Source organism: Neopelma chrysocephalum, unplaced genomic scaffold (genome assembly GCF_003984885.1).
Source record: "Neopelma chrysocephalum unplaced genomic scaffold, ASM398488v2 Primary Assembly neopelma1_80b, whole genome shotgun sequence".
NCBI lineage: Eukaryota > Metazoa > Chordata > Aves > Passeriformes > Pipridae > Neopelma > Neopelma chrysocephalum.
Genome location: NW_020897742.1, coordinates 10,337,329 through 10,363,325, shown reverse-complemented (window position 1 = coordinate 10,363,325; position 25,997 = coordinate 10,337,329). Strand labels below are relative to the sequence as shown.

Sequence of the window (25,997 nt, the reverse complement as noted above, 5' to 3'; positions counted from 1 at the left end):
AGATTCCAAGACATTAACATGTTTAATGTAATAATAAAAAGACGTGAGAAGGGTTTTACTAAAGTAGTATTCCAGTGATCTGCTAAAATACAAAAGCAATCAAGAGAAAAATCACTGGTTAAGCAGCTACATTAACATTTCATTATTTTTAATTGAGTGAAATAGCACTACACTATGTGCAGTATTTTATGCAATTTCAATAAAAGCAAATCAACTGTAACTAATTTGAATTAAAGCATACTTCAACCTTCAAGTGTGAATTATTGTGGATAATTAAGTGTATTACTGTACCATATAGCTTGGCAAATTGAGCCTCCTCAGTGTGCTGGAGATCAATGAAGTATTAATAAAATAATTGTTTCCTCTTTAGCATCCTGATAGACATACAAATGTATGTTTTAGCACTGTGTATTTCTAACTGTCCAGGAATATTTCTGGTTCTTTGTGGCTTAATTGACAATTTTGGTCAACTGAGTGCATTGCAAAAAATTTATTTCTTCTTTTAAATGTTGATACATATTTAGCAATCGTGATAAATTTTGAACAGGACAAGTTAAAAAAAACAAACAGACAAAAAAAACCCTTAAAATATTATATCAGAAAAAATACATTTTAAATATTCATGATAGAGGGAAAATAATTTGGGTCAAACACAAAACTTAATGACTATAAAAATAAATAGAAGTCACCGGGAATCATCTGCTGGCCCTCAAATTACGTATGACTTTACTCTTTCTACCCTCTTGCTTTTACATTTTGGTCTACATTTTTTTACTCCTCTTCCCTCTTCCAAGTAGGCTGGCTGCAGGATGACAAACTGGTATGCAGTAGTGCCAAGGTGTGCCCAGACAGGTGAAATTCAGAGAAATGCTAGTTGTCATGAGCCAGAAATACACTGCAGTTAATGCTTAAAAGCATAGTTAGATGTATACCAGTGCTTGGGCTTGTGCACAGGCCCTCCCAAAGCTATACCCAAGAAATTAGCATAAATGAAATCAGAGGGAGCATTGCCACTGGATTCAACCATTGCTCCCCTTTCCTCAGTCCTTTCTCCTTGGGTCTTGCTAAATGATTGCTTCTCTATGGCTAGTGTCCATTTTTCTTTTAAGCTTTATTCACCTTTACTCTAGGGTTTCTTTACATTTTCCTAAATCTTGATTTCCTAACTATTGCTCTAAATGACCATCTTTTCTAAAGATACTAACAAAGGCACTTAAGAGTATATCTGACTTTATGGGGAATGAGGACACTATCAGGAAATCACCTTCATGATAAGTATTTCAAAGATGTCAAAAGGTAACTAACTTAGATTATAAATAGAAATAAAATACTAATAATTCATTAGCAATTTATTTTTTCTTTTTTTTCCTTTTGAGTCAAACTGATGTTGACATACATGAAGACCAGTATTTGATGCCTTTTCAAAGATTGCTACAAGAACATCTTATTGCAATTGCATATTACTCTGTGGCTAGTGATTATTTTAGATTATTTTAGATTATTTTGTACTCAGGTTTTATATTCATTATATAAATATTAAATACATATATAAATATATATTGTATTCAGAATACCTTCATAAATTCAAGGGGTTTTTTGTTTTCTTGCTATTTTTTTTCTGGTTTTTTTTGTTTTGTTTTTCTTTTCATAGGGAACATCCTAGATGGGGAGCATCCAACACAGCTTTGGCTAGGTGGCTTCCACCTGCCTATGAAGATGGGCTCAACCAACCTCGAGGATGGGATCCCAGCATCCAGTACAATGGATTCCAGCTACCCTTGGTTAGAAAATGTAACATGAGATCACTTGAAACACTTACACTTGGTTATAATCATACCTGCCATCACAGACCTCCATTTACAAAAATAGATGAAGTATCTGTGTAAAATACTTCAAAAATATCTGTGGAACTCAGCTAAGGAGCCACTGGCTTTGCTAAACCATAAGTTCAGCCACATGGTGAGAAGTCCCCTGCCCTTGGCTGGGGTAAGCCTGTGGGACAGTGCAGTGGGGCACTGACTGCCTTGAGGGACAGCTCTGTACTCCAAAATGTGCTGTGGTGGAAAGAGGTAGGGCATAAGCCAGCCACATAAGCCTTGCCTGGCCTGACCTGACCTAGTGTGCACTAGATGCTGGACAGCCAGCAGACCCAGGGTGAGGATTGCTCAGGTAGAGGAAAGGTGGTGCAAGGTGGACCTAATCATGACCCTCCCATGATGAAAAGGCTGCACGCTGCCATGGCAAGAGGCAATGGTCACAAGTTGCTTCAGAGAAAATTTTGTCATCATATGAGAAAATGAATTTGTTGTGAGACCAATTAAATGTTGGAATAGGCTTTTGTAGGAATAGGAATTAAAGTTTAGAATATGAATTCCAGCCTAGACAACCACTAGAATATCCCTAATGGAAAATCCCCAAGATCTGGCTTGATGGGTCTCTCAGTAACCTAATCCTTTCTTTGAATATAAAGTTGTACATTGTGGTTTCCAGAGTTTTCTTCCAGCCTACACTTTCCAGTGATTTGTTTCAATAATGGTGCCTTTATTCAGTGAAGGAGGAGGAAGAAAACAAGTTTGAGTGTTAACAAAATAAATATAAAGCACATAGATGTGATAGCATGCATGCAGGTGTATGCATGTATGCTGTTTCTCATAGACTAGCAAGACTTAACTGAACGAGTATTACTGTCGAATCATAACTTCATTTTTTAGCTTGCCCAAATTACTGAGCTTAGAAAGTATTGCAATATTTGTGGATTTTAGCAGCTCATATACTTAAAAATTAGCAGACCTGCTACAGAGGGAAATTTGAACAAAAATATTTGCACAGAGGAATAGGTGAAAAATTCCCCAGCGCAATGTGCAATGATTTGAGCTGGATTTACGAGTTCTGGTTTGTCATCATTTCTTTGAAACCTGGCTTTTGATGGACTCAAAGTCTTGTTATTTTAACCGCTGTATGTTTAATAAGGATAAGCAAGAGAATCTAGTGTTAATGTCATCTGCAACTCATGTTATTAATTAAATAACGTTGTCTCTAAGCTGCACAATTTAGCACTCAAAGATGAAAACCTGACATTTACACAGGTAAATTTCCAGTAGATTGTACAAACTGCCTTTTTCTAGATTCATTAGGGTCCATGTTTGTAAAGTAAAACACCCTAAAAAAAGATTATATAACTGTACCAAATCTGATCATGTCTTACCATCAGCAAGGTTCTCTGCTTTGTTTTGGAATAAGATAGGATAAAACTAATGTCATAAATTCTTTTTCTCATTTATTTAATTCTCTTTTTTTTTGGTGCTTTTATCTATCTAACTATTTCCTTTTAAAAGCAACATGAAAATAATGTGAAAGTGATAGATAAATGTGAGAATTCCTATAAAGCAATACTAGAACACAGTATAGCTGTGTAAATTAACAGTGATAGGAAAATCTTACGAACTGCAAGAAAAAGGTTTGTGCTTTGTGGCCACCAAAGCTATTAAAATACTGATCTAAACATTTGAATTCCTGATGAGCTCTATGTATCTTGCTTTTTACTATTTCAATATAAATTCTGATTTTCCTAACAAGTCCCATGTTGCCTGTTGTCTTTAACAATTCTATTTAACTGAACCTGCCTTATACATTCATTATATAGTGCTTATATTTATTACAGACTCTGTGACGCTGAGTCATATGCTGCCCTTTCAGTTGCTTGACTTCTAAGGCAGCTGCTGTGTGCCAGGGAATATTTTACAGCACGAGGGAGGAATCTGTGAATAATGACACCCTTATCTTCACAAACTGAGTGCTGATTTTGCTCTGATGGTTTTGCTTGGTTATTAGTATAGGCTGGACATGTAACATAGATATGTCCATGAGTTCCTCCTCAGAGCATCTGTATCTCTGTGCAGCTTGCACCAAAGTGCCTCAGAAATATCATTTGGCTTCTCCCTGCTTGGGAAAAGGAAGCAAAGCTTTCACCTATCGTGTGTTTGCAACCTAACTTGTCTCCTGGGCTGCGTAAGCTCTTCCATTTATGTACAGAGTAGCCCAGAGCCTCTGTGTATTGACAATGATTTGAGGTTGCCCAGAAAATCCATTTGTTAAAGGAGGAGAAAACAGAATAAATAGAAAGAAAACTTTTAGACAGTCTAAAGGAAACTTGTGGTTTTCAAAATTCTCTGAAAAGGAACAGATCAAAGATACACTGCTCACTGGCAAACATAGAAAAACTCAACTGAAACATCTTTGAATCTGCTTGTTGCACCTGGATCTCGGCCCCTGAACAGAAATAAGACTCTGTCAGAGGTTGGGTTTTTGTTGTTGTTGGGTTTTTTGTTTTGTTTTGTTTTTAGGCAAATCATTAAAAGTATATAAAGTTGGGGATGGGGGAAGAGAGCTTTAATCAGTTTCCCCTACATTTTAGTATTTTATCATTTTGTAAGAAGTAAAAACTACTTGGCACTCAAGCGAAATTAATTCTCTTCCCAGGTTCGTGAAGTGACAAGAAAGATTATTCACGCATCTAATGAGGCTGTTACTGAAGACAACCTGTATTCTGATATTACTATGGTATGGGGACAGTACATAGACCACGACATTGCATTCACACCCCAGAGCACAAGTAGAACCGCTTTCCTAAATGGGATGGAGTGCCAGATGACATGTGAAAAACAAAATCCATGTTTTCCAATAAAGGTAAGATTCTAAATTAATTTCTTGAAGAGAAATTCCAGGCTCCAAACAGGTGAGTAAAGTAAAACACATTAATGAAACACATATACTGAAATAATTATAAAGAAAATTGATAGACCATCAAGAAATATTAGAGCAGACAGCGACAGAAAAATTGAAGCCTAGTGCAACTATTAAACAGGTAGACATTTATTTTTTTTGCACAGATAATAAAGTATAGTTAATGTACTTAATACAGGCATCAAATTTTTACCTCAGATTTACATTGCAGAGAAACCTTACCAGTCCCTCCCAGTGTTATTGGTCTCATGCTTCAAGGTTTTGAGTTCCATTGGGGAAAATAGCAAAGTAATCACTTAAATTTTCAGCCAGATAAAGTGAAAGGATCTTAACTTTACTCACTGAAAGCAAAGATACCTCATGCAGCTAATGCAAACTTTTGAAGAGAGCTATCTCTTCAATGTATGTATAAAATGATCTTCAGGGAGCTGCTGAAACTTGCATACATCACATCTTTACTTTGAGCAGATGGAAAATATGGATTCAAAGCTTATTAAAGGGCTAGAAGAAACATAAATTGATATAAATATAGGATCCTGTATTCTTGATCAATTGATTTAAAAACACAGTCATTCTTTCACTCAAAAAATTGAGTAACAAAGAAAAACCGTGGTTTTGTTTCTCAAAGAGCAGCCTGTGCAACTCATGCTACAGGAGAGCTCCATTTCTATTACAGCCTTTGAACTGATGCCCCCATCTCTATGCAGGGCAACCTAAATAACTTTCCTCAGTGTTGGAGCTTGATTACTGACCAGCTTCTCTATGTACTGAAGCCAATATAGGGAATAAGTTTCATCAGAATAGAAAACCCTTTTCACCTCAACAAACTGTACTTGATAAACATCTCACAGTCTCCTTTTGCTTTAAGTGCTTCTTTCCTCTTTCAGTAAACATAAAGGAAAATATTTTGCTAACTTTAATGGGAATCAAGTTGGGTTTTGTGTTAAAAGGTGGCTCATCTTCCATTTGGAGAGAGAATTTAAAATACAGGGAAGGTTAAGTTAAATTAATGACTGCCTGCAATTTTACCGCAAGCAGGTAAATCTAGTCTTTCTTACCCTGGAGATATGGACTTTTGAGTTTGCAAGCATATCTTGAGAGCATTCAGAAAAAACACAGGCTTCTTAGAGAATCACATTCTTTCAGACATTGAGTGACTGAGGCACAGAGTAACCTGAATTAGCCACAACAGCCCTAATTACTAAGAGTATGCCATAGTTCTGACAAAAATCTCTAGTTTGCTATGTTTTAAATTTCCATCTGGGGCAAGAAATAATTTTTGTGTTGTTAAGTAATAGGCTTAGAAACATTCCCATTCCCAAAGTCTTACTAGGAGAGACTAGGGCAGACATCGAGTCCCTGTCCAGCAGTGTTTTGCATGATGTGATGAAGGATCCATCTGAACCATATGATACAATATATTGACTCCCATTTTTAAAAAGTCTGTTTGCTGTACCTATAAAATTGCAAAGGCTCATGTTTTGTGTTTATGACATATTCTTTGAAATAGCACGATTAGTATTGATTTTTAAGTGCAAAACCCCCATATTTTTTTATTACTGAAAGGAATTTTTTAGATTGAGAAGAGACTCATGTTTCCCAGAACTTCAATCGAATGCAGTCACAGGGACCATAGAAGTCTAATCACTGAACCCTGCCTAATTCAATCCTAGAAATCTCATCTGCTTAGAAAAAAAGACAACATAGGGGATCTTTAAAAAAGGACTTCAAGGCTAGCATTATTCTTGCGGTAGAGGTGTTGCTCTAAATAAGGCATAGATTTTTGATTTTTGTCCTGGAGTTGTTTCAAGGATGGTCTTATAGCAAGTTTTGTGAACAGGTACAAATCCAGCACTGAGTGTAGCCTAGACACTGCTCCTGCTCAGCAGTGTAGCCTAGCAGAGGGATGGGTCAAGGCATGCCCATGGCTACCTTTGATGTAGCCATGAGTGGCCATGGTGGGGGACATACAAAGAAATTCAGTCACAACCTTATAAGTGTTAGATAAGTTTCCCAACTTGTAGATTCGTTACATGATTACATTCCCATAAATTTTTCAGCTCCATTTTGTTATTAATGTGTTATTCACAGCATTGATGGACAGATACAAAGATGGTTGTTCTTTTGCTTTTGTTATATGTCCAGTATTTTATGACTGTTTTTTCTGAAAGCCAAGGAATGGATTTTGTATTAAAAAAAAAAAAGGGTGTTGCAGTTAATAGTGTGACCAGAGGAACTTATTTTTAACACTGCAACAAAATGCTGTTACCCTCTAGAACTAATCTTCTTCCTGAAATTTTAATTAAATTAATCTCCACCTATTAAATATTTGGAAAACTGCCACAGTTAGCTTTATATGTTCATTTTGTGTATGAAGAAACTGTGGCTGATTTCCAAAGACAGTGAAATCAATAGCATATTATACAACAATGTAAACATAGAGGCTGCAGTTTGCACTCTTGCTGTGTTCCTACAACAGCAGCACCCAAGGGAGGATCCTCGGAAAAGGACAATGCTGCCTACAGCTGCACATGCTCTCTGGGGGTTTCAGTAGGGAGAGGAGGCTCCTGACTGTGCAGGTTAGGGAATCTGTCTGGAAAATGTTCTGAGTCAGTGTGATTCAATGAAGGACTGAAAACTGCAGTAGTGCATTAATATTAATAACAAGTGTAGGTGAACGATTCATAGGCTAACAGGAACCATTGTGATTTTCTCTTCTGGACATTTTTATAATAAAGGGTATAGAATTTCTCCCTGTAGCTTCTGGTAGAGCCTGGAAATTCTTTTTCTGTATCACCACAGTATCCCATAACATGAAAAAAACAAACCAAACCAAACAAACAAACAAACCCCTAGCCGAACAAAAAAAAACCAAACCAAAACAAAAAAACCCACTAGCTTTAGTTTATACTTCTTTTACAGTAGCCTGACACATGGAACAGGGTTGTGGAGTTAACCTGACATTCCTCAGCTGATTATTTCAGGTTAGAGCTGAGATATGATGAGGCATTAGGAAGACTTTCATAGGAGAGCTACTGACTTCAGTAGTGAATTCAGTATTATTTATATTGATGCCAATAAGTTAGACACGGCAGGTACACATAGTATGATACAATCCAGAAAAGCTTTCAGTTACTTCAGATACAACAAGGTAGAAAAGAAACTGTCACAGAAAAGTGAGGTGATTTGCAAAAGGTGACATGTAACATGACAGGTTACTGTCTCAGCTACAAATAGATCAGTCAGTGTGCACTCAACAACGAGCAAAATGAGCCCTTGCCTTTTTCTTTTGTGTTTCAGAAGCGGCAGCTTGCTGTTAGAGGAGGGCATGGACTCTCCTCCAAGTTTCATGTCCACAAATAAGCATTCATGTTTTCCTCTTTTTGAAACTTTCATAGACCATAAGCTAGGTTTTCTTTTAAGTCTACAGCAAAAATCCTTTTACAAGGTAATTTCCCACAGAATAAATTAACAATAAGAAAGATTTTTCTCTAACTGAAATAACAGTTTGCATATTGCAATACACTTAAACAATTAGTGCCTTTCATTTTCCTACACATTAAAGAATTTCACCATCGCCAGGTTTGACCATGCATATATAATAAGCATTTAAATCAACATAGTAAAACTATTGTGGCCAACAAGGGTTTTGTAGAGAGCTTTTTCCATCTAGAACTATGCAAGGCAAAAAAATCCAAATCAAATTAATATTATTCATTAGTTTTGGGGGAAAAAAGGTGATTCTGTACCCATTTCAGCAGAAAAAGGTCTGGTTTTTTCACTCAGGCTATTTTTAATGTGTTTTGAATAATAACCTAAGGAACCTCTCATTTACACATTGAGCTGCTGGCTGCACTCTACTTATCCCATGAAAAGGGGAACGATGGCATTATGTGCCTCTGTCAGTCCCTTAATGTTCATTACTGCTGTTTTTCTCCACTGGGGACTAGAATGGTTTGAATTGAAATCGCAGAGGCAGTTAACTAAAGATTATTCAGTATGAACTTCATTCATTGTTGGTAGGTTTTGGTGTGAGCTTTGTTGTTTAACAATGTAAAGGCATCTCCTACATTCCTTTCCCAGTAATACCTGAATTCTTCCAGGTTTTCCTGATAACTAGAAGCAGGAGATACACAAACACATACAATGCTGCGGCTGTCAAGTTCAAGTATTTCTAGTATGAGATGAGCTGCCCACTTACATTATCAGCTGAAGGGAAAAAGAAGCCACACTAATAGCAAGAGACTTAATAACAGATATACATGCTAAATAGAAAACACAAGGCAGAGAAATTATTAATTTCAGAAATCAGTGAAAGAAGAAAAAAGAAAAAGAAATTATTTCCTTCAAACATAACATTCTTTGATTTGCTAAAATCTAGGCAATGAAGAAATAATAGTAGAATTTCTTTACCAAAAAAGTTGTAAAACAAAATAGGCACTTTCTTAATGTAAATGCTTTGTTGATAACAGTCATTAAATTGGGGTTAACAGTAACAATTCAATTTTGGAATGAAATTAATTAGCTTCATATAATAACATTGTTACCTCATTTATTATACCAGGCAAAATTTTCATAATGCTGAGAACTCATGTCAGTAGGGATTGATATCAACAAAGCATTTACATTAAGAAAGTGCCTTATCTTCACAGACTGATCTCTATATTATTAGAAGAATGAAGAAGAAAATACATCACTTTATATAACATATACACTTTTCACTGTCTCATTCCAAAGAGTTCTGAAAAATGAAAAGCAAGCGGATAGAATACAAATAAGATGGGTTAGCTCAGGTGTCTGTACAAAACATTTATTTTCTCTTGCTCAAATTTTTTAATATTTTTTTTTCTGGGATATTTGAGCAGCTTTTGTTAGTGTTATTTGTATCTACTTCATGCTGATTAAATGATAAGAAAACACTAGATTCATATTCCCTGAAACTCATACTCCATGATTATTATAAATTTTTTAATTGACATTAATCACTTTTAAACTCTTGGAATGGACAGGCTGTTATTGGTCATTGTTGGTGCGCGATGTAGTACTGTCAGAATTTGGAAATAATGTACTTTTCAGAAAAAGAGAGTTTGTAAAGCCAAATCTGCATTAGACAACACAGATTTTAGTAATTTTGCAATATGGTAGCTTTTGTTTTAGTCTTGAACTTTGTCCTTTGAAATAAACTTGATGGCCTGAGTTTTCCTCTTGGATATCCCACAATGTGAATGAAATCTTTCTCCTTCTTCCTTTCTATCCTTCTCCAGCATTGCCGCTACCCTCCCCACAGCAGTTGTTATTCATATGCTGTATTCAGTGTTCCTCTGTGACAAAACTGGTTTAGGCTGTATTATCCTAATATTCTTATTTATGCCTCAAGATCTCATTTGGTAATTCCCACATGTTTCTCTCAGGCCCTTTGCCTATATTTGGAATAGCTGACCAAATGACAAGCTGGTTCAGGCTATATCTGTGCTGACTACCACACAAAAGCTGGATCATAATTTGACCTTGGTGTCTCAACTGTGTGGGGATCAAACCAATAAAGGACTGGGCAGTCTTTCATTTAGCAAAGCCTACATGCAGCTTTTGCTTTTTATAAACATAGTCAGAATTTAATACTTGTAAGACAGCTGTCACTGTAAAATAAAATGGGAAAAGAATTTTGGTGTGACTGGCAGAAAGCAGGTGAATACTCACATCTTCCTTTTTTAGTTAGGAAACTGGATTACAATTCAGTATTGAACCAAAGCTTTTACAGTGTGCTGCTGCAGACATTGAAACTCGTCATTATGTTTTTATGCATACATGTAAACCCGTTGTTTCACTTGTGGTTCAGAAGAACAGAATTTGACCAGATGTTCATGTCTTCACTCTGATACATTTTATGATGAATTTTGATTGTGAAGCCAGATTGATTTAGGTGTAGATGTATTACATCAGTAGCTTATGAGAGAGTAAAAGTTTTGGGTTTTATCTCTGGCTTTGCTTAAGGTTCATCTCTTTGCTTAAATCTGAAGGAAAACAATCTCTATAGATTTAGAATATGTAGATGAGATCTGAACAATGGAAAACTGAGAGAGAGAGAATGCAAATACTTAGAAAAGCCTTAAATTCAGCATCCACAGCTGTTCTCCTCACCTCAGAAAATGCCCTTATTTTTTATGCAGGTCACCACCAATGATACATTATCCACAGGGATGGATTGCCTGCCCTTCTACCGCTCATCTCCTGCGTGCGGCACTGGTGATAATGATATTCTTTTTGGAAATATATCAGTGCTAAATCCAAGACAACAGATCAATGGCTTAACTTCTTTCCTTGATGCTTCTACAGTCTATGGCAGTACCCCTGCTGTTGAAAACAAACTGAGGAATTTAACAAGCGAAGAAGGCCTTCTTAGAGTAAACCTTATATATTATGATAACCATCGGGAATACCTGCCTTTTACAGACCAGATCCCATCACCTTGTGCACAGGACTCAAATGCAAGTGAAGGGGAGAGGATTGAATGCTTTTTGGCAGGAGACAGTCGATCCAGTGAGGTCACGTCTCTGGCCGCTATGCACACACTGTGGCTGAGGGAACATAACCGCCTGGCCCGAACCCTCAAACGTATCAACAGCCACTGGAGCGCAGAGGCAGTCTACCAAGAAGCACGAAAAATTGTTGGTGCTCTGCATCAGGTTGGTTGGTTGTTTGCTTATCTACACATTGCAGTGAACATCTTAGGACAGAACTGATCATAAATCTCCAAATATGTTTCTGTGAGTGGCTTTTGAGAACTGGTTACCTTTCCCTTCCCACTTATTTCTGGGCTTCAAATTTGACAGGTTTAAAGTTTGTTTTGTTTTCCACTTTCCTGAGCACAATGTCCTGCTGCTTAGTTTGTCCAGACACCTCAATGCTCTGATTTTCATGGCATTTTCTACTAAGCTCCATATTTGTGTGGGCTTCTCCAATGTCTATTTTGTCTATTGAAGAAGCCTTTTCAGATGCATTTTTTTTGTAAAGGAAACTATTTAAAAGTAATGTCTCTATATTTACATAGAGTTCAAAATGCTTACTTTCTCACAGGTATTATATAAATAATAACTTCCCTGTGTAAAAATGCCTGTGAAGTTCTCAATGAAGTATTAATGCACAAATTTCAAGGGCTACTGTTGACAGGAGATAGCAGGGGAAATAAATGTGGGAAAATACAGAAGAAAAGTCCATAAAAATGTTTATATTAGACATGTTTTCTGATTCTTACAAATATATATATAAAATTCTCTCTTCTAGCCTTTTGTTTCATTTTCCTTTTCAAACCATTGTGGCAAGGAAAGCCTGCTGAGCCTTATGAAAACTGATATGAATTCCTGTATCTTTTGCACCTAATTTGTAGCAACTTTTAGCACGAACAAAAAGTTCTTAAAAATAATCCGAAATCATGTAACCTATTTCCAAATATTTAATGTGTGGCTGACATCTGCTGGAGGTGGCTCAGCCTGGACGCAAATGCAGCCAGGATACTCACTGAGTTCATAAGGACATTTGGGAATCCCTTTTGTAATTCTGCCTTCTGAATGAGAAGAGTGTTGCCTTTAACACTAAAAGCCTGTTTGACTTGCAGTATTATCGTGTTTACAGGTCAGGATTCAGTTACTTTTGCTATAAACAGTGCACATGGGATTCATGGTATGATATAAAATCTATACCAGGCCTTTTCTGACACTCTTGTAAGACACTCAGATGCTGTTTCTGTCTGGATACTTATCCAATGATACTGCTGAATTGCTAAGAAATTAGCATTTTATTTTCTCTGATATGACTAAATGAATAACATTTAAAAGCTCTTAATCTCTCTGTTACTATCTGATCACATAGATTACAAAAGTCATGCACTCACTGAGCATATGGATCTCTGTTTAAAACACAGTGCCTATTTGTCATAATTTTTCACTGAATTTTGCTGTTGAAACAATTACCATTGTGAGACAATAGAAATATTCACATTATTGACTAAAATTGTTTTCTTCGTGGCTTCTGTAGAGCTTGGAGTTGATGCTATGAGGTGATGAATGTGTCCTAGGAGGAGCTTAGATTACCACTAATATCACAAATGTCACAAGAAGTTAAGATCACCCATTACCTTGCAGGTTCAGACTCATTATATGCACACACATTCCTTACGCTGCTAATACCTGAAAGTTAACTTATTATTCATAAATACACTCATAATAAGTCATAAAAGATGGAGAAGTTCATTATACTAATTTGCAATTTCTTTTCCATATAGTCTCTTTCTGTCTCTGATTTTATGGACATATTTTGAGACAAGTACATCCTTTGTTTTCACAGGAGATTCTCATTTGTTCAAGGAACTCTCTACTGTGAGAAAGTACTATGCTTATTTATGCCAAATATGAAGGAAATAAACCTTTTATATCATTCTCTGAGAGCAAGGATTGCATGCAAAAGAAATGTAACAAAAATAATTTTGATGTTTGTCAGATGCTTATACCTTCTTTAAAACTTATATGTGTGTCAGTTATGAGAACTTGTAGTGAGCCTCTCCTTGACATCACACAGACAAATTTGGGCAAGGTACATTCAGAGACTACACAAATACTCGATGCTATTTTAGGTGTGGTTCTTTGGCAGACTCCAGTAGCAGTATCATATTCTGCTGTATTAGTAACAATTTACCCTGCAACTATCTTTGATGGAGCCTCATTTAGGCATTGGGAATTTCCATCAAAGAGATGCCTGTCCTAGCTCAGGATAGGCATAAGACCCCTTTTTACCCTTAGCCTTTTAATTTTCATATCCTGAAATGGCAACTCCACTTTCCCTATGAAGGAAACTAGAAATTAAGATGTTGCCTCTGGAGCAAATGAAAAATCTGAGTTGCCCTTTCCTTCAAGGAGTCTGGCCTTTATGACCAGCTTAACTCTGGGATTTACAATGAGCCAAAAAATTAGTCATACCAGGATGTTTGTATCCATGACTAACCTAGTCCTATTGAAAGTCTTTGGTTGTAAAAACTATGCATCTAAAATTAGAACTGCTGTCTTGCAAAACCTTTGCAAACGTAGCAAAAGATTCAGTTCTCAAATGACAGTCAATTTCTTGCAATAATTTTATTTGTTTCATATGCTGCATTAAAAGGGCTGTAAAAGCGATTCTAACATACTGTCTTTTAAATATTTTGTTCACTGTACGATCTAACCTGAAAACATAATCCTCTACCTTCTGAGAAAAGTGAGTAAATTCTGGAAAGGTGGGCTTGTTTCTTCACTGTGCTTAAAATAAAGATACAAGTTTTTTATAAGGTCATTTTATGCCAGCCAGCTTTTCAATATGCACTAGATCAAGTTCAAAGTACCTTTGTCTGTATATTTATTGCACATTATATTGAATACATAAGGTATTTTATTGAGTTCATTATGTTTCATATTTATCTCATTTTGCTTTATTGAGTTTAGCATAGTCTTTAACCTATAATGCACTTTCATTTTATTTGGTACATTAGAACATTTTCCCGTCTTTCCTTTTGTCATGATTACTCATATGCTTTTCCATGCCACTGTAATACTATTACATTATAAAAGCATTTGAGAGAAGGTGTTTATCATTGTTTTCATTTTTAAAGTGAGTTTTTTAGAAGTATATAAATTGGCTTGAGTTTAGTATAAAATTTCTACAAGGGGATTCTAGGCACCAGTATCTTAAAGCCTGGTCATTCCAAATAATAAGTAAAGAGGATTTCTGTCACAAATACGTGGCTGAAAATACAATCCGTTCACATTAGCAAACATTCTTGAAAGATTTGATAGTCCTTCATGCTTTCATTGCGACTTTTAAGGGCATTATAATTTACACCATCACAATCAAGGTTTTTAGTCTCAACACACCTCCTGTGAGCTGGATTACCCCCGTAGATTGTAAATGAGCAACACTGACAATCTCTGCTCAGGAGGCTGTGGTATAGCGTTTATGGTAGGAGCTACCAGGGACCTGACTATTGCACTGTTCTGAGCTGTGCCACAGATTCTCTCTGGGTGTTTGTCTCCTTACTGCAAAAATAAGACTGATATTGTTTACCAGATAATACTGCTCTTAGTCACGACAAATGTTTGGGAATAGTTGAGTAAAGAAAAAGGTATTTAGCACCTGGGATTCATTACTATTCATCCATAGAAATGTTGAAAGATGTTTCTTTTTCTTTTCTTTCAGATTATTACTTTAAGAGATTACATTCCCAAAATCATTGGTCCAGATGCTTTTAATATGTATATCGGCCTTTATACAGGTTATGATCCCACAGTGAATCCTACGGTTTCTAACGTATTTTCAACAGCTGCTTTTCGTTTTGGTCATGCAACAATCCAACCAATAGTAAGGCGATTGAATGCACAGTATTTAGATGATCCCGAACTCCCAAATCTTCATTTGCATGAAGTTTTCTTTAGTCCTTGGAGGCTCATTAAAGAAGGTATGGTTTTATTTAAACTGTTTCTGGGCTTTGGGGTTTTTTTCTCCCCAGAATATTGTAACTTTTTTTCAAAGTTACATATCTTGAATTAGGAATAAGAACATTTATTTAATTAGATCATTTATTTAAGTTGTTGAATGGATTCCAGAGTAGTAACTCAAACTCGAATGGTTATTCTGAATTACATAGTTGACTGAATCAGAAAAATGTTACTCTCTAGATTAAACCAATCTAGTAGATTGACAATAGAAGGATGATTGATGATTAAGATGTTTCATATCTTTTTTTGTGGATAAATTTATTAACAGGTTGAAAATTCCTTTCTGAAGAAAAAGATGGAGGTTTTTCATAGCACTATTACTTTTATTTTAAACTAAAGGAGATTTTTGCATATGTTTGAATCTAAAAGCCTGCCTGGACAATGTTTTAAAAACATAGAAACATATATGCATTCACATTTTTTAAAAAAAGTTAAAGTGGTTTATATATATATGCTGTAACACTATTATTTTTGTGTTTAAAGGAGGTTTGGATCCTTTACTAAGAGGTCTTCTAGCACATTCAGCAAAACTGCAAGTGCAAGATCAACTGCTGAATGAGGAGTTAACAGAAAAACTCTTTGTATTGTCCAATAATGGTTCGCTTGATTTAGCATCATTAAATTTACAGCGTGGTCGTGATCATGGACTCCCAGGTCTGCTGACTTTTCTTGAATTTTCTTCCAACTGATAACTGCAGTATAACTGTTTATATTTGAAATGCAATCATAAGATTTTAAATAATAGTTTTGCTAATCAGAAAAGTAATTTAAGTATTTTTAAAATGTAATTTGCTAATATTTTTAACTTTGATGGACATAAAATATTCCACAGCTTTTGGAATTAAAACAATCTGGTAAATCTGGAATCTAGAACAGCCCTGGTGAGTGGATTGGGGTTTGCCCAGTGTAGGCACCTGAAGTTTGTTCTTGTTGGATCCAGCTCCAGAGCAGTGGGGTTTCTGTCTGCAACTACTTCCCATTAGCAGGCTGTCCTCAGCCTGTGGGATAGGTCAGCTTAGGCAAAACCTCATTGACTCTACCAACTGTAGAAGGTGTTGACAGATATCTCCAGAAGTGGTGTAGATGGCTTAGTTAGGTACACACTTCATTTTAAGAAATATTACACATTTGTGCCTGTTTCTTTGCACTAAATTTTTTATTCCAGTCAGACCAGGGTAAGATTGAACTAACAGTGAAGGAGCAATAACCCATCAGGCCATGGATATACCTGCTTAGAAGAAGACTGCTGGAGCTTAGTTTAGTTTGATTGCATCAGCTGTTAAAAAAATACAGTAGGTTCACTGTTCAGTGTAAGAAACTTTTACAAGTATGCTACAGCTTCTGAGAGCAGAGGAGATGGCTACCAATATGAAGCTCAAAGGCAGCTTTGGCTGCAGTGACCCTGAAATGGTGGAATTCAATATCTTTAGGACTGTGAGGAGGGAGCACAGCAAGATTGCTACCCTGGCCTTCAGGAAAGCAGACTTTTGCCTCTTGAGGGATCAGCTTGGTAGAGTACCATGGGATAAAGCCTTGGAGGGAAGAGGGGCCCAAGAAAGCTGGTTAATATGCAAGATCCGAGCTTGGGAGCAATGCACCCCCACAAAGAGGAAGCCAGGCAAAAATGCCAGGAGGCCTGCATAGATGAACAAGTAGCTCCTGGAACTAGGAGGTTCCTTCCAACCCCAACCACTCTATGATTTTCTGAATGTAAAAGAAATCTTTTTTCCAGAAAGCTGGACATGAGCCCACAGAGATTCTCTTTAGTAAAATACTTTAGTTACTAAATTCAGGTTGCTTCTTGACCACTCTTCATCTGCCTCCTGCATTCCTAGTCTAGAAATCTCAAGACACAGTGTATGCTGCTATTATCTATTATCATGTTTTCATATTATCATCTATTATCATTGCTTAAATATGAGAGAATTATTTTAAACTTTAGTTTTCCTTCATTAAAATGATGTAACAATTGCATATCCTGTAGTTTCAGATCCTGCCATAATTTCCCTGATCAATTTAACTAATAATAATAGGCCTCTTTTTATACATAACTGTTTATGACTATGATTAAGGTTATGAAAATCCATTGCTTATAAATTTATTAATTTTATATATCATGCTTAGCAATCACTAATCTTCCTTTTAACATCATATTTTACAGGTTATAATGAATGGCGAGAATTCTGTGGTTTACCAAAACTGGAAACTCACACTGAGCTGAATACAGTAATAATGAATCACAATGTCACTGAAAAAATCATGGAATTGTACCATAATCCTAGCAATATTGATGTTTGGCTTGGCGGTCTGGTAGAAGACTTTATTCCAGGTGCTAGAACCGGTCCTCTGTTTGCATGTATAATTGGAAAGCAGATGAAAGCTCTAAGGGATGGTGACCGGTGAGTTTATTCATGCAGTAAAATCATGTGTAAAAAACCCAGTAGCAATGGAGATTTTACAGCAACTTAAAAATGCTTTAAACAAATCATGCTTCTTCCACATTTTTGTCTTAGCTCCTATTGATTATTCTTCATAGTCCCAATTCCGGATGACACGGAGTTTGTTTCTATGGTATTGAGGTGTCCAGCTTTGCACTCCTGCTGAAAATGCAAGGTGCCACCAGATGTTAATTGTGGCAGGGACCACTAACTTCTGTGAGGACAGATGTAGTGCTATGCAGGTTTTATTCCCCCCTGCATTGTGCTCAGGAAATGGAAGAACCTCAACATTTTTCTTTGACAACTGCAGCAAAGTCAGAATGGATGTGAAAAACCTATAATTCAGGCTTTGTAGGGGGATAATAGAAACACCACATGTCTGGCCTTATGTGAATTGGGACTACAGAATGCTCACAGAATTGCCTCATTGGGCACAGCATAGGATGTCACTTCAACCAACCCTGCACAACAGCCATCAGGATCTTGTGCTGGGACAACCCTTCACACCTGGAAGGCAGGAGAAATCAGTGTCAGGTCGCAACAGGCTGCAAGAAGCAGTTATATCTTGCTTCTGCTCCTGAAGCAATTATAAAATCACCATTTTTTCATTTCTGTCTTGTACTTGTGGCAATAATGTTGTATCTCATGAGAAGACTAATTTAAACAGCTCACACCATGCTAGCAGTGGTGTTTTAAGTATCTCCGGTCCCTACGCTCAACTTTAAACTCCTCTTATAAGTCACTGTTATGGAAAGAAACCATTATGGAAATAACCACCCAAGGTAGAATTTAAATCTGAACTTTAAAAAATGTCAATTAATTAGCTCACAGGAAACGGCAATGTTAATCATAAAGGTGGTATCTTATTAGCATAAACTGTATAAAAAAAAATAATAATGGCCAGTCTTCGTGAACGAAGATTTTGGGGAAAGGTCTTTTTACCTTTCCAGCCTGCGCAATGGATTTTTTAGGTGAGACACAACCTGCGCTGAACTGAGCCCACCCTTTAATCCTAAGGTTCATCTGCCGGGGCCAAGCAAGCTTGGACAATGGCAGTGAAGTCCTCAGGACGTAGGTTTGTTTAGAGTGACCTTCTCATAGATGGATGGCCTCACAGGGCTAACGGGCTCCATCTGCCCGGGGGACTGGCTGGGATTCGAACCTGGGTCGCAGAGGTGAGAGTCCTGCATGCTAACCACTAGGCCACCAGGGGTCCCCTGCATAAACTGTATAGACAACAAACATTCCACTGAGCTGAGTTAAAAACATGGTTGAAAGTCCTCTGAATAGTACAGGCATACTTGACCCTATCTGGAGAAGGAGTATCTATGGAGGTCCTTCCAGTCTTGTTTCCATTATTCAGTGCCTTACAATGTTACTTATTATTCAGTGCCTTATAATACTACTGTCATTAATTAAACATAAACATAATTGAATATGTTAACTCCCAGTTGAGTAAAAGAGAATTCTAGTAATGAAAGAATTCCACAAGTTTCTGCCACAAAGTTTGTGTCAGGTAACTTAAATTTGAACTAGTATTCTGTCATTAATACCAAAGGAACCACCTAAGAGAAGTTAGAAGTATGTAACAACATGTTATAGTTATTGCACAGTAAGAATAAGAACGGAAAGGTCTGCAACTCATTGCAATAGCTGGACAGATAGAGTATTGGGTGTTATATGTATCTCCACCAGTGACGCTACATACCTTAAATGACAGGTCAGTAAGTAGAGATTTAAAAATATCTCTTCTAACACACTCTTTAAGATCAGAAATCAAGGCAAAGTGGAGTTTTTGTCTGATTGAACTCCATTCTGATAGCCCTAAAATCTTTTGTCAGTAATCTGACAAAGTATAAAAGGATTTCTTTTTCCTATGTACTAAACCCAAGCACTGTCTTAAACTCAGCCGCATCTCCTGAAACAAGTTGTTTTCAATCCATCAGCCTTCTTTTTCCATATCTTCCTTCTATGAATCTTTTTGTGATCTGAGGATTTGAAATACTTGGGCAAAAAATTCTTAAGTTTTGTCATTCTTTGCATAGCAGTTTGGCCACCTGATACAGATTGAATGGAGCAGCCTTTGTTACAGTAAACACCTATCTGCTGAGTAGATTAAAAATCATTTTCTGCTCAAACTTTCCCAGCAGTGTACATGAAACTGAATTTTATGATGAAAGTAGAATTGATTATAATATACATGAAAGGGGAAATGACAGGTGTAGGAGAGCTGAGTGGAGAAAAGTGTTTGACAGCTTCCCAGGGTCTGGGAAAGGTCAGTGAAGTTTCAGCATGCTCTGAGAAGTTTGGCAACAGTGCGATGGTGAGGTGTAAGAGGAAGGCTTCTTTATTTTTTTCTCCCTCCATCTCTTCCATCTCTCCTGCATTTCTTGTCACAGTGCTGCTGAGTTGTGGGACGCTAGCTCCACTACGGGTCCTGTAAATTGCCTCCTCCTTCAATATAGGCAATATTACCACAAATCCTGCCTAGGATTTGGGAAAATCCTAATTGACCTGACTACCAGACAGAACTATCTTGGAAGTTTAGCAGTGCTTAACACTGTCTAATACAGATGTTCTGTCAAACTCTGCAGAAGTATTAATGCAATGTCTTTATGTCTTTTTTCCCCTTAGTGTTTTCTTTCCTTTTACCTTTAAATATATACATTTGTGTGTATGCATACATATATCTTTTATATAATGCATACCATTTAATAGATACATCTTTTAAGCACCAGCTGCTTATTCTGTTTGACACTAAACTCCTGATCTTACAGAAAAAAGCACCTTCTGTCTGTTCCAGACAGTCCTCTTAGCTTACCTTTTGTAAGATCAAAAGCATAATTACTGTCTTATGTTTTTCTACCATAATGAATCTGCATATCTACAGGTTTCTTAGAAAATTAAGTACTCCATATTAACCAGATGAGCATTCAGCAATACCTGTTTTCATAGCAACCATTCAGTACTACAAGCAAAATTCAAACACTATGGTATTGGAATATCTATTATAGCTACTCCTGCAATTCTCATTTAATTTATGCTCAAAACAATTTATGAGTGAACAGCAAGTACTGGTGTGTGTAGGAGTAAGCATCCAGTTCAACCAAATTTTTTTCAAGTTTTCCTCTCAGGATCATAACATTTTTAGTGGCCTCATTTCACCAATGAAGAGTAATTCTGCAAATATGAATAATTAGTAGTTTTAACCATCTGTCTTTAACACACTATGTGAGTTGACCAGTACATCAGACTCACACCAGCCTTTTCAGGACTGGTTCTGTATGGTCATGGTGTTTACTTTTATTAGTGTTATATCTACCTACTTTTTGCTGTAATTCTTATTTTTTGGCTTTTACATAAGTATTATGAAAGTAAGAATAACCAGCTCTTTCAATTTGATCTTTTCAAAAAAGTTTCTATCAATCTTTCCAGATTTTGGTGGGAAAATGATAATGTTTTCACAGAAGCTCAAAAGCATGAACTCAAAAAACACTCATTGTCCCGCGTGATTTGTGACAACACAGGAATTACTGAAGTGCCAGCAGATGCCTTTCAACTTGGAAAGTTTCCACAGGATTTTAAGCATTGTAACAATATACCTGGAATGAATTTAGAAGCTTGGCAAGAATTTTATCGGGAAGGTAACCTAATAATTACCATTTTTTTCTGATGGGAGGGGAGATGCAGCACTCCACATGAGGTCTCACCATGGCAGAGTAGAGGAGGAGAATTCCCTCCCACCCGCTGTTGGTCACACCTCCTTTGATGCAGTCCAGGATATGGCTTTCTGGTCTGAAAGTGCACATTGCCAATCTTTCTTTCCTTTCTCAAATTCCTCTGTAAAAAAGTATACATTTTGCCAACTTCATTCTGACAACTTAAATGGCTGGTGATATAACCAGACATTTTGACAGTTAGGGCAGAAGTTCTTAGAAAATATTAACTAAAAACTCTGCAGAATGTTATTTTTACAAGGGTTATAAGTCAAACATGTGATATTCTTTTCCAGAAACGAAAAATAAAGTCTTGATCACCTTAAAATGCATGAGAAATTTCACTGAAGTTAATTTATAACAGTAATGGAGAATAATGTCCATTTGCAAGGGTAAGGTGGTAATTTTTTAAAAGCCTGTAACACACGGGTTTTTTATTTGTAGAGGAACTATGTGGAACACCAAAGAGTGTGGAAAATGGTGATTTTGTATACTGTTCAGAATTTGGAAAAACTACAGTGACTTATACGTGTCACTATGGATTTCAATTACAAGGAGAAGAGCAATTAACCTGCACAAGTAAAGGATGGAACTTTGAGGCTCCCATTTGTATAGGTATCCTTTATTATTATTATTATTATTATTATTATTATTATTATTTCTAAATCTTGTAAAATCTAAAGTCTAGCAGAGCTCATCAGAAGTGAACTCACTCCCATGCTTTTTTGTAGTCAACCTTCTGGGGTTATAGGTACAATAATATGATTATGTGAAACTCTCCTTGCTCCACAGTGCACTCCATATCTCAATCTCTACCCATCCTAATTCAGCAATCAAAATGATGGTAGGAAGATGACACTAAAAATCACCTAATTAAGCAAAAATAGAATCTATTAACACCCAGTAGAGAAAAAAAACCAAACAGTAAATCAGAATTATACATTGCTTCCTCCTACATTCAGCATAAACAGCAGACAGACAGTTGTCATTTTCCTGGCATTATTTCAATGGATGCTCTAGATAGAAATTGAGCTCTACACCACTAGGTCATGTGTCATGTTAATAATTTAAGTAAAAGTGAAAAAAAAAATACTGTGAAGTGAATAAGTGAAATTAAGTGAATTAATAATTACTTTAGGTCCTCTCCCAAATAGCTGTGAAAAGACTCACCAGAATTTTATTTACTTCTGCAGGTACAAAAGCAGAGCAGGTGAAAAATCAGTAAAAAGACAATTTATTTCAACATTTCATGGACATTTTCATGGGAATACTTTTCTGTTATTTTAATCATTCTTTTACTTCCTGTTTCCTTTTTGTCTCATTTTTATTGTTCAATAGAATAGGTTAGAAGGAAAGAAAATGTGGCAAATATTTAAAGACTTCCACTCTTCACACTATGAAGAGTGAATTCTCTCTACATTTCAAATGCGTGTGCTTATAATGGAGAGTGTGTGTGTGTGTCTATATACTCTCAAATACATGTATACATATACATATATATATACACTCATACTCAAACTGCTCTACTTTATAAGAACATGAGAGAAAACTAAACCTGAAAAGCCATATTTAGGAATATATTCTGGATAGCGGTTAATTAATTTGAATGCAAGCGCTGCAGCTGATCTGCAATAAAGTCTGCTTATCAGTATTTCTGTGATAGCAGAATAGAAAGCTATTCATTCTAATTGTATACCTGGTATGGAAAAAGTCAAATGAAATTTGCAGCTCTTTCCTTTACTCAAATCCTATTTATCCACTGAATTCCACCCACGTAAATACCATATAAAGAAATAAAGCTGTTAAATGAATTATAATAAAACCTTTTCAATAGATTAGTGTTCTGGCAGTGAACTGAATAAATAAGTTAAATGAGTGAATCATTCCTTGTCCTAGTTTCTTTTAATATGTTCAGTAATATAAACAAAAGACTGTATATCTGCTGTAGGAAAACAAGTTGCTGCATATATTAAATAAGTGATGCTGTTATTAAAGGAAAACCATCAAAACCCACTTATGCAGATGCTACTTGAGTTTTACAGTAGAAAGCACTTTGTTCCACTCATGTCTGTGCAATGTGTTCCCATTCTTTTAATGTTCGGCAAATTAGGAGTAAATCAAGCAACATAATGAGGAGGATAGAGCTTAGCATTTCTGCAGATGGTTTCAAAATTATATGCTGCTCTGGAAAAGACAGAGTGGCTTACTGACAAAAACATAGGATTCTGAGAGCTGTTAATTCCTGCTTACTAACTTCGACTTTGACAGAAATCATTTCTATTGATTCAGGAAGCGGTTTGGTGCTAAAATATGCTACCTTCCTTTGTATTAAGTGCTATCATACTCCTGATAGATAACTTTGTTTACTTTACTTTAGTAAGCTACTACTCTTTGAGTAGTACAGTAGGCCGGTAAGGTCTGACATACACTATTTAGCGATGAAGAAAAGAGTTAGCTAGCTAACAGATAGCTTGACTATGGATCTACAGAAGCTGAAAGAGCACGTTTGAATTATAGTGCAGGCAAAGGCTGTACAGGTTCTCTTTCCCAGACGATGATGAAGCCAGTGGTCATTAACCCAAAATGTAATTTTGAAGGGAATAATACCTATTCAGATATCTTCATCCTAAACAACAAATTCTTTTCTTGCTTCAAATTGGTGTTATAAAAGCTATTGTTTCTCAAGGGTTCTGAAGTTTAAGATTATTCCTTGTATGATTAGTCTTTTGACTGTCTCAGTTGATAGCTAGCATTGGACACAGTTACTGTTTTGTATTAAAATTTGAGAGAATCAGGCTTGATCCTATTTACAGTGATAGAATTCCCTTAGCTACAATGCTGAAGTCAGTAAATTGTTCCTACAGGGTCAGTTTCTAATACCGATCGAAAACAACTACTTAGCTTGAAGTAGCAGATCAAACATTGTGGTAGAAAAGGAAAGGAATACAACCAAAAAGAAAAGGCACTGAAGACTTAGCTAGGTGCCCACGTACGGGCTTGCAGTGCTTCCCAGGACCATTGGTCAGAGACATTAAGCAAGCTGTCAAATAAACAGGACCAATGGGAAACTAACTAAAACAATACTGGACATCTATTTTTAGTCAACTGAATTCAGTCATGCAAGTAAATATTACATAGAAAAAAGAAAGATGCAGAAATAAGGAAAAGAAACCCTTCTATCCCTCTCTGAATACTTTCTTCCTACACTGCATACTATCTCCCATTTCATCATATAACCAGAATATGAGAGAAAAAGGTCTTGAATGGCATCAAGAACAATATGTTTATGCACATTTTCCAATGGATAATTGTTCATCTGCTCATCATTTTGCCAGGATATTGTAATTTTACAGAATTCATATAACATCTAGAAAAAACATATTTGCATTGATATCAGAAATTACTGTTATAAATTTTGTCACCAAAGGTAACCTGAAATCTTGGCTCCTTAAAATCATTCCTACAAGTGTATAGAACTTTGCCAGCATTATTATTTTCACTGTCTCTACAGAGAACAGGATGAAAAAGTTTATGGAGGAACCTAAAGTCTTAGGACACAAACACATGCAAGAAGAGCTCTCAGGTTTAAGGTCTGCAGTTTTGAAAATTCAGCCAATTGCCATTTTTAGCTTTTGGTGGATTACCAAAATGACATTTTATTTTTTCATCATTTCCAGCTTAAAACCAACCAAACAAAAGAACAAAACAAACCAACCAAAAATACCCTACTTAATGCTTTAAACAGTATCAATAAGGATCTTTGTCAGTATTCATGTCTCATTGGAAGTGTACAATACCTTTTATTTATGAATCCTTGTGAAAGGTGTTGGTGAGAAGTTAGTAATCCCTCTGTAATTTGTAATTATTATTGATCAGTGTGTATTCATTTTGCAGACATCAATGAATGTGAAAATAAAATTAATCCACCATGTCCTCCTTCTTCTACATGCATTAACACTGAAGGCAGCTACAAATGTCTCCATACTGATCCTTACAAGCGGGCAGAAGATGGAAGAACATGCATTGGTAATGCTTGTGAACATACTGTCCATTAGAACTTTCTCTGTTTTTTTTTATAATGCTGTAAAAAATCATAAAACTGAGATTTATCGAAGAGTTGTTAACATATGTGAAAAACCTCTACAGAACTATGGGCTTAAAGGCACAGTCATATTCTGTAAATAAAGGTATTGGATAAATAATACAGACAGAGAAATAAGCTTTTCATTATTCATTCCTACTGTATAAAATCCACTAAGTATTTCCTTATGGTGATATCTTAACCCTTTCAGAGCTAGAAGAAATTATGCATTTTCTTGGGTTTTTTCAGCTTTCCAGCATGTTAATTTGAGCCACTCAGAGTTTCATCTGAATCAGAAAATAGAAAAAAAAAACACCTATTTTTCAGATGTTTCTTCTCTTTATTATCTACAATTTATTCCTTTTTCCATTCAGCCATGGTTACATTAATTTACACCTTTAAATCCAGAGACCAAAACCTGCTTTCAGATTAATTTAAGAGGTTAGTACACTGGTGTTGAGCGCAACAAGGATTTTATGAGGTCACTACACTGGCATGAATA

The 25,997-nt window shown here is 36.1% G+C and overlaps 1 protein-coding gene across 1 annotated transcript in view; it reads left to right on the top strand.

Moving 5' to 3' along the window:
• The window catches only part of TPO (thyroid peroxidase), a 213,695-nt gene extending 188,226 nt beyond the window's left edge, over positions 1–25,469 (top strand). Inside the window, exons 21-29 of the mRNA XM_027690190.1 lie at positions 1,652–1,781; positions 4,480–4,686; positions 10,911–11,426; positions 14,962–15,220; positions 15,744–15,914; positions 17,422–17,659; positions 21,134–21,342; positions 21,859–22,029; positions 25,309–25,469. Coding sequence (XP_027545991.1) covers positions 1,652–1,781; positions 4,480–4,686; positions 10,911–11,426; positions 14,962–15,220; positions 15,744–15,914; positions 17,422–17,659; positions 21,134–21,342; positions 21,859–22,029; positions 25,309–25,469 — 2,062 coding nt within the window. The remainder of the gene's footprint in view (positions 1–1,651; positions 1,782–4,479; positions 4,687–10,910; positions 11,427–14,961; positions 15,221–15,743; positions 15,915–17,421; positions 17,660–21,133; positions 21,343–21,858; positions 22,030–25,308) is intronic.
• Positions 25,470–25,997: the final 528 nt, after the last annotated feature.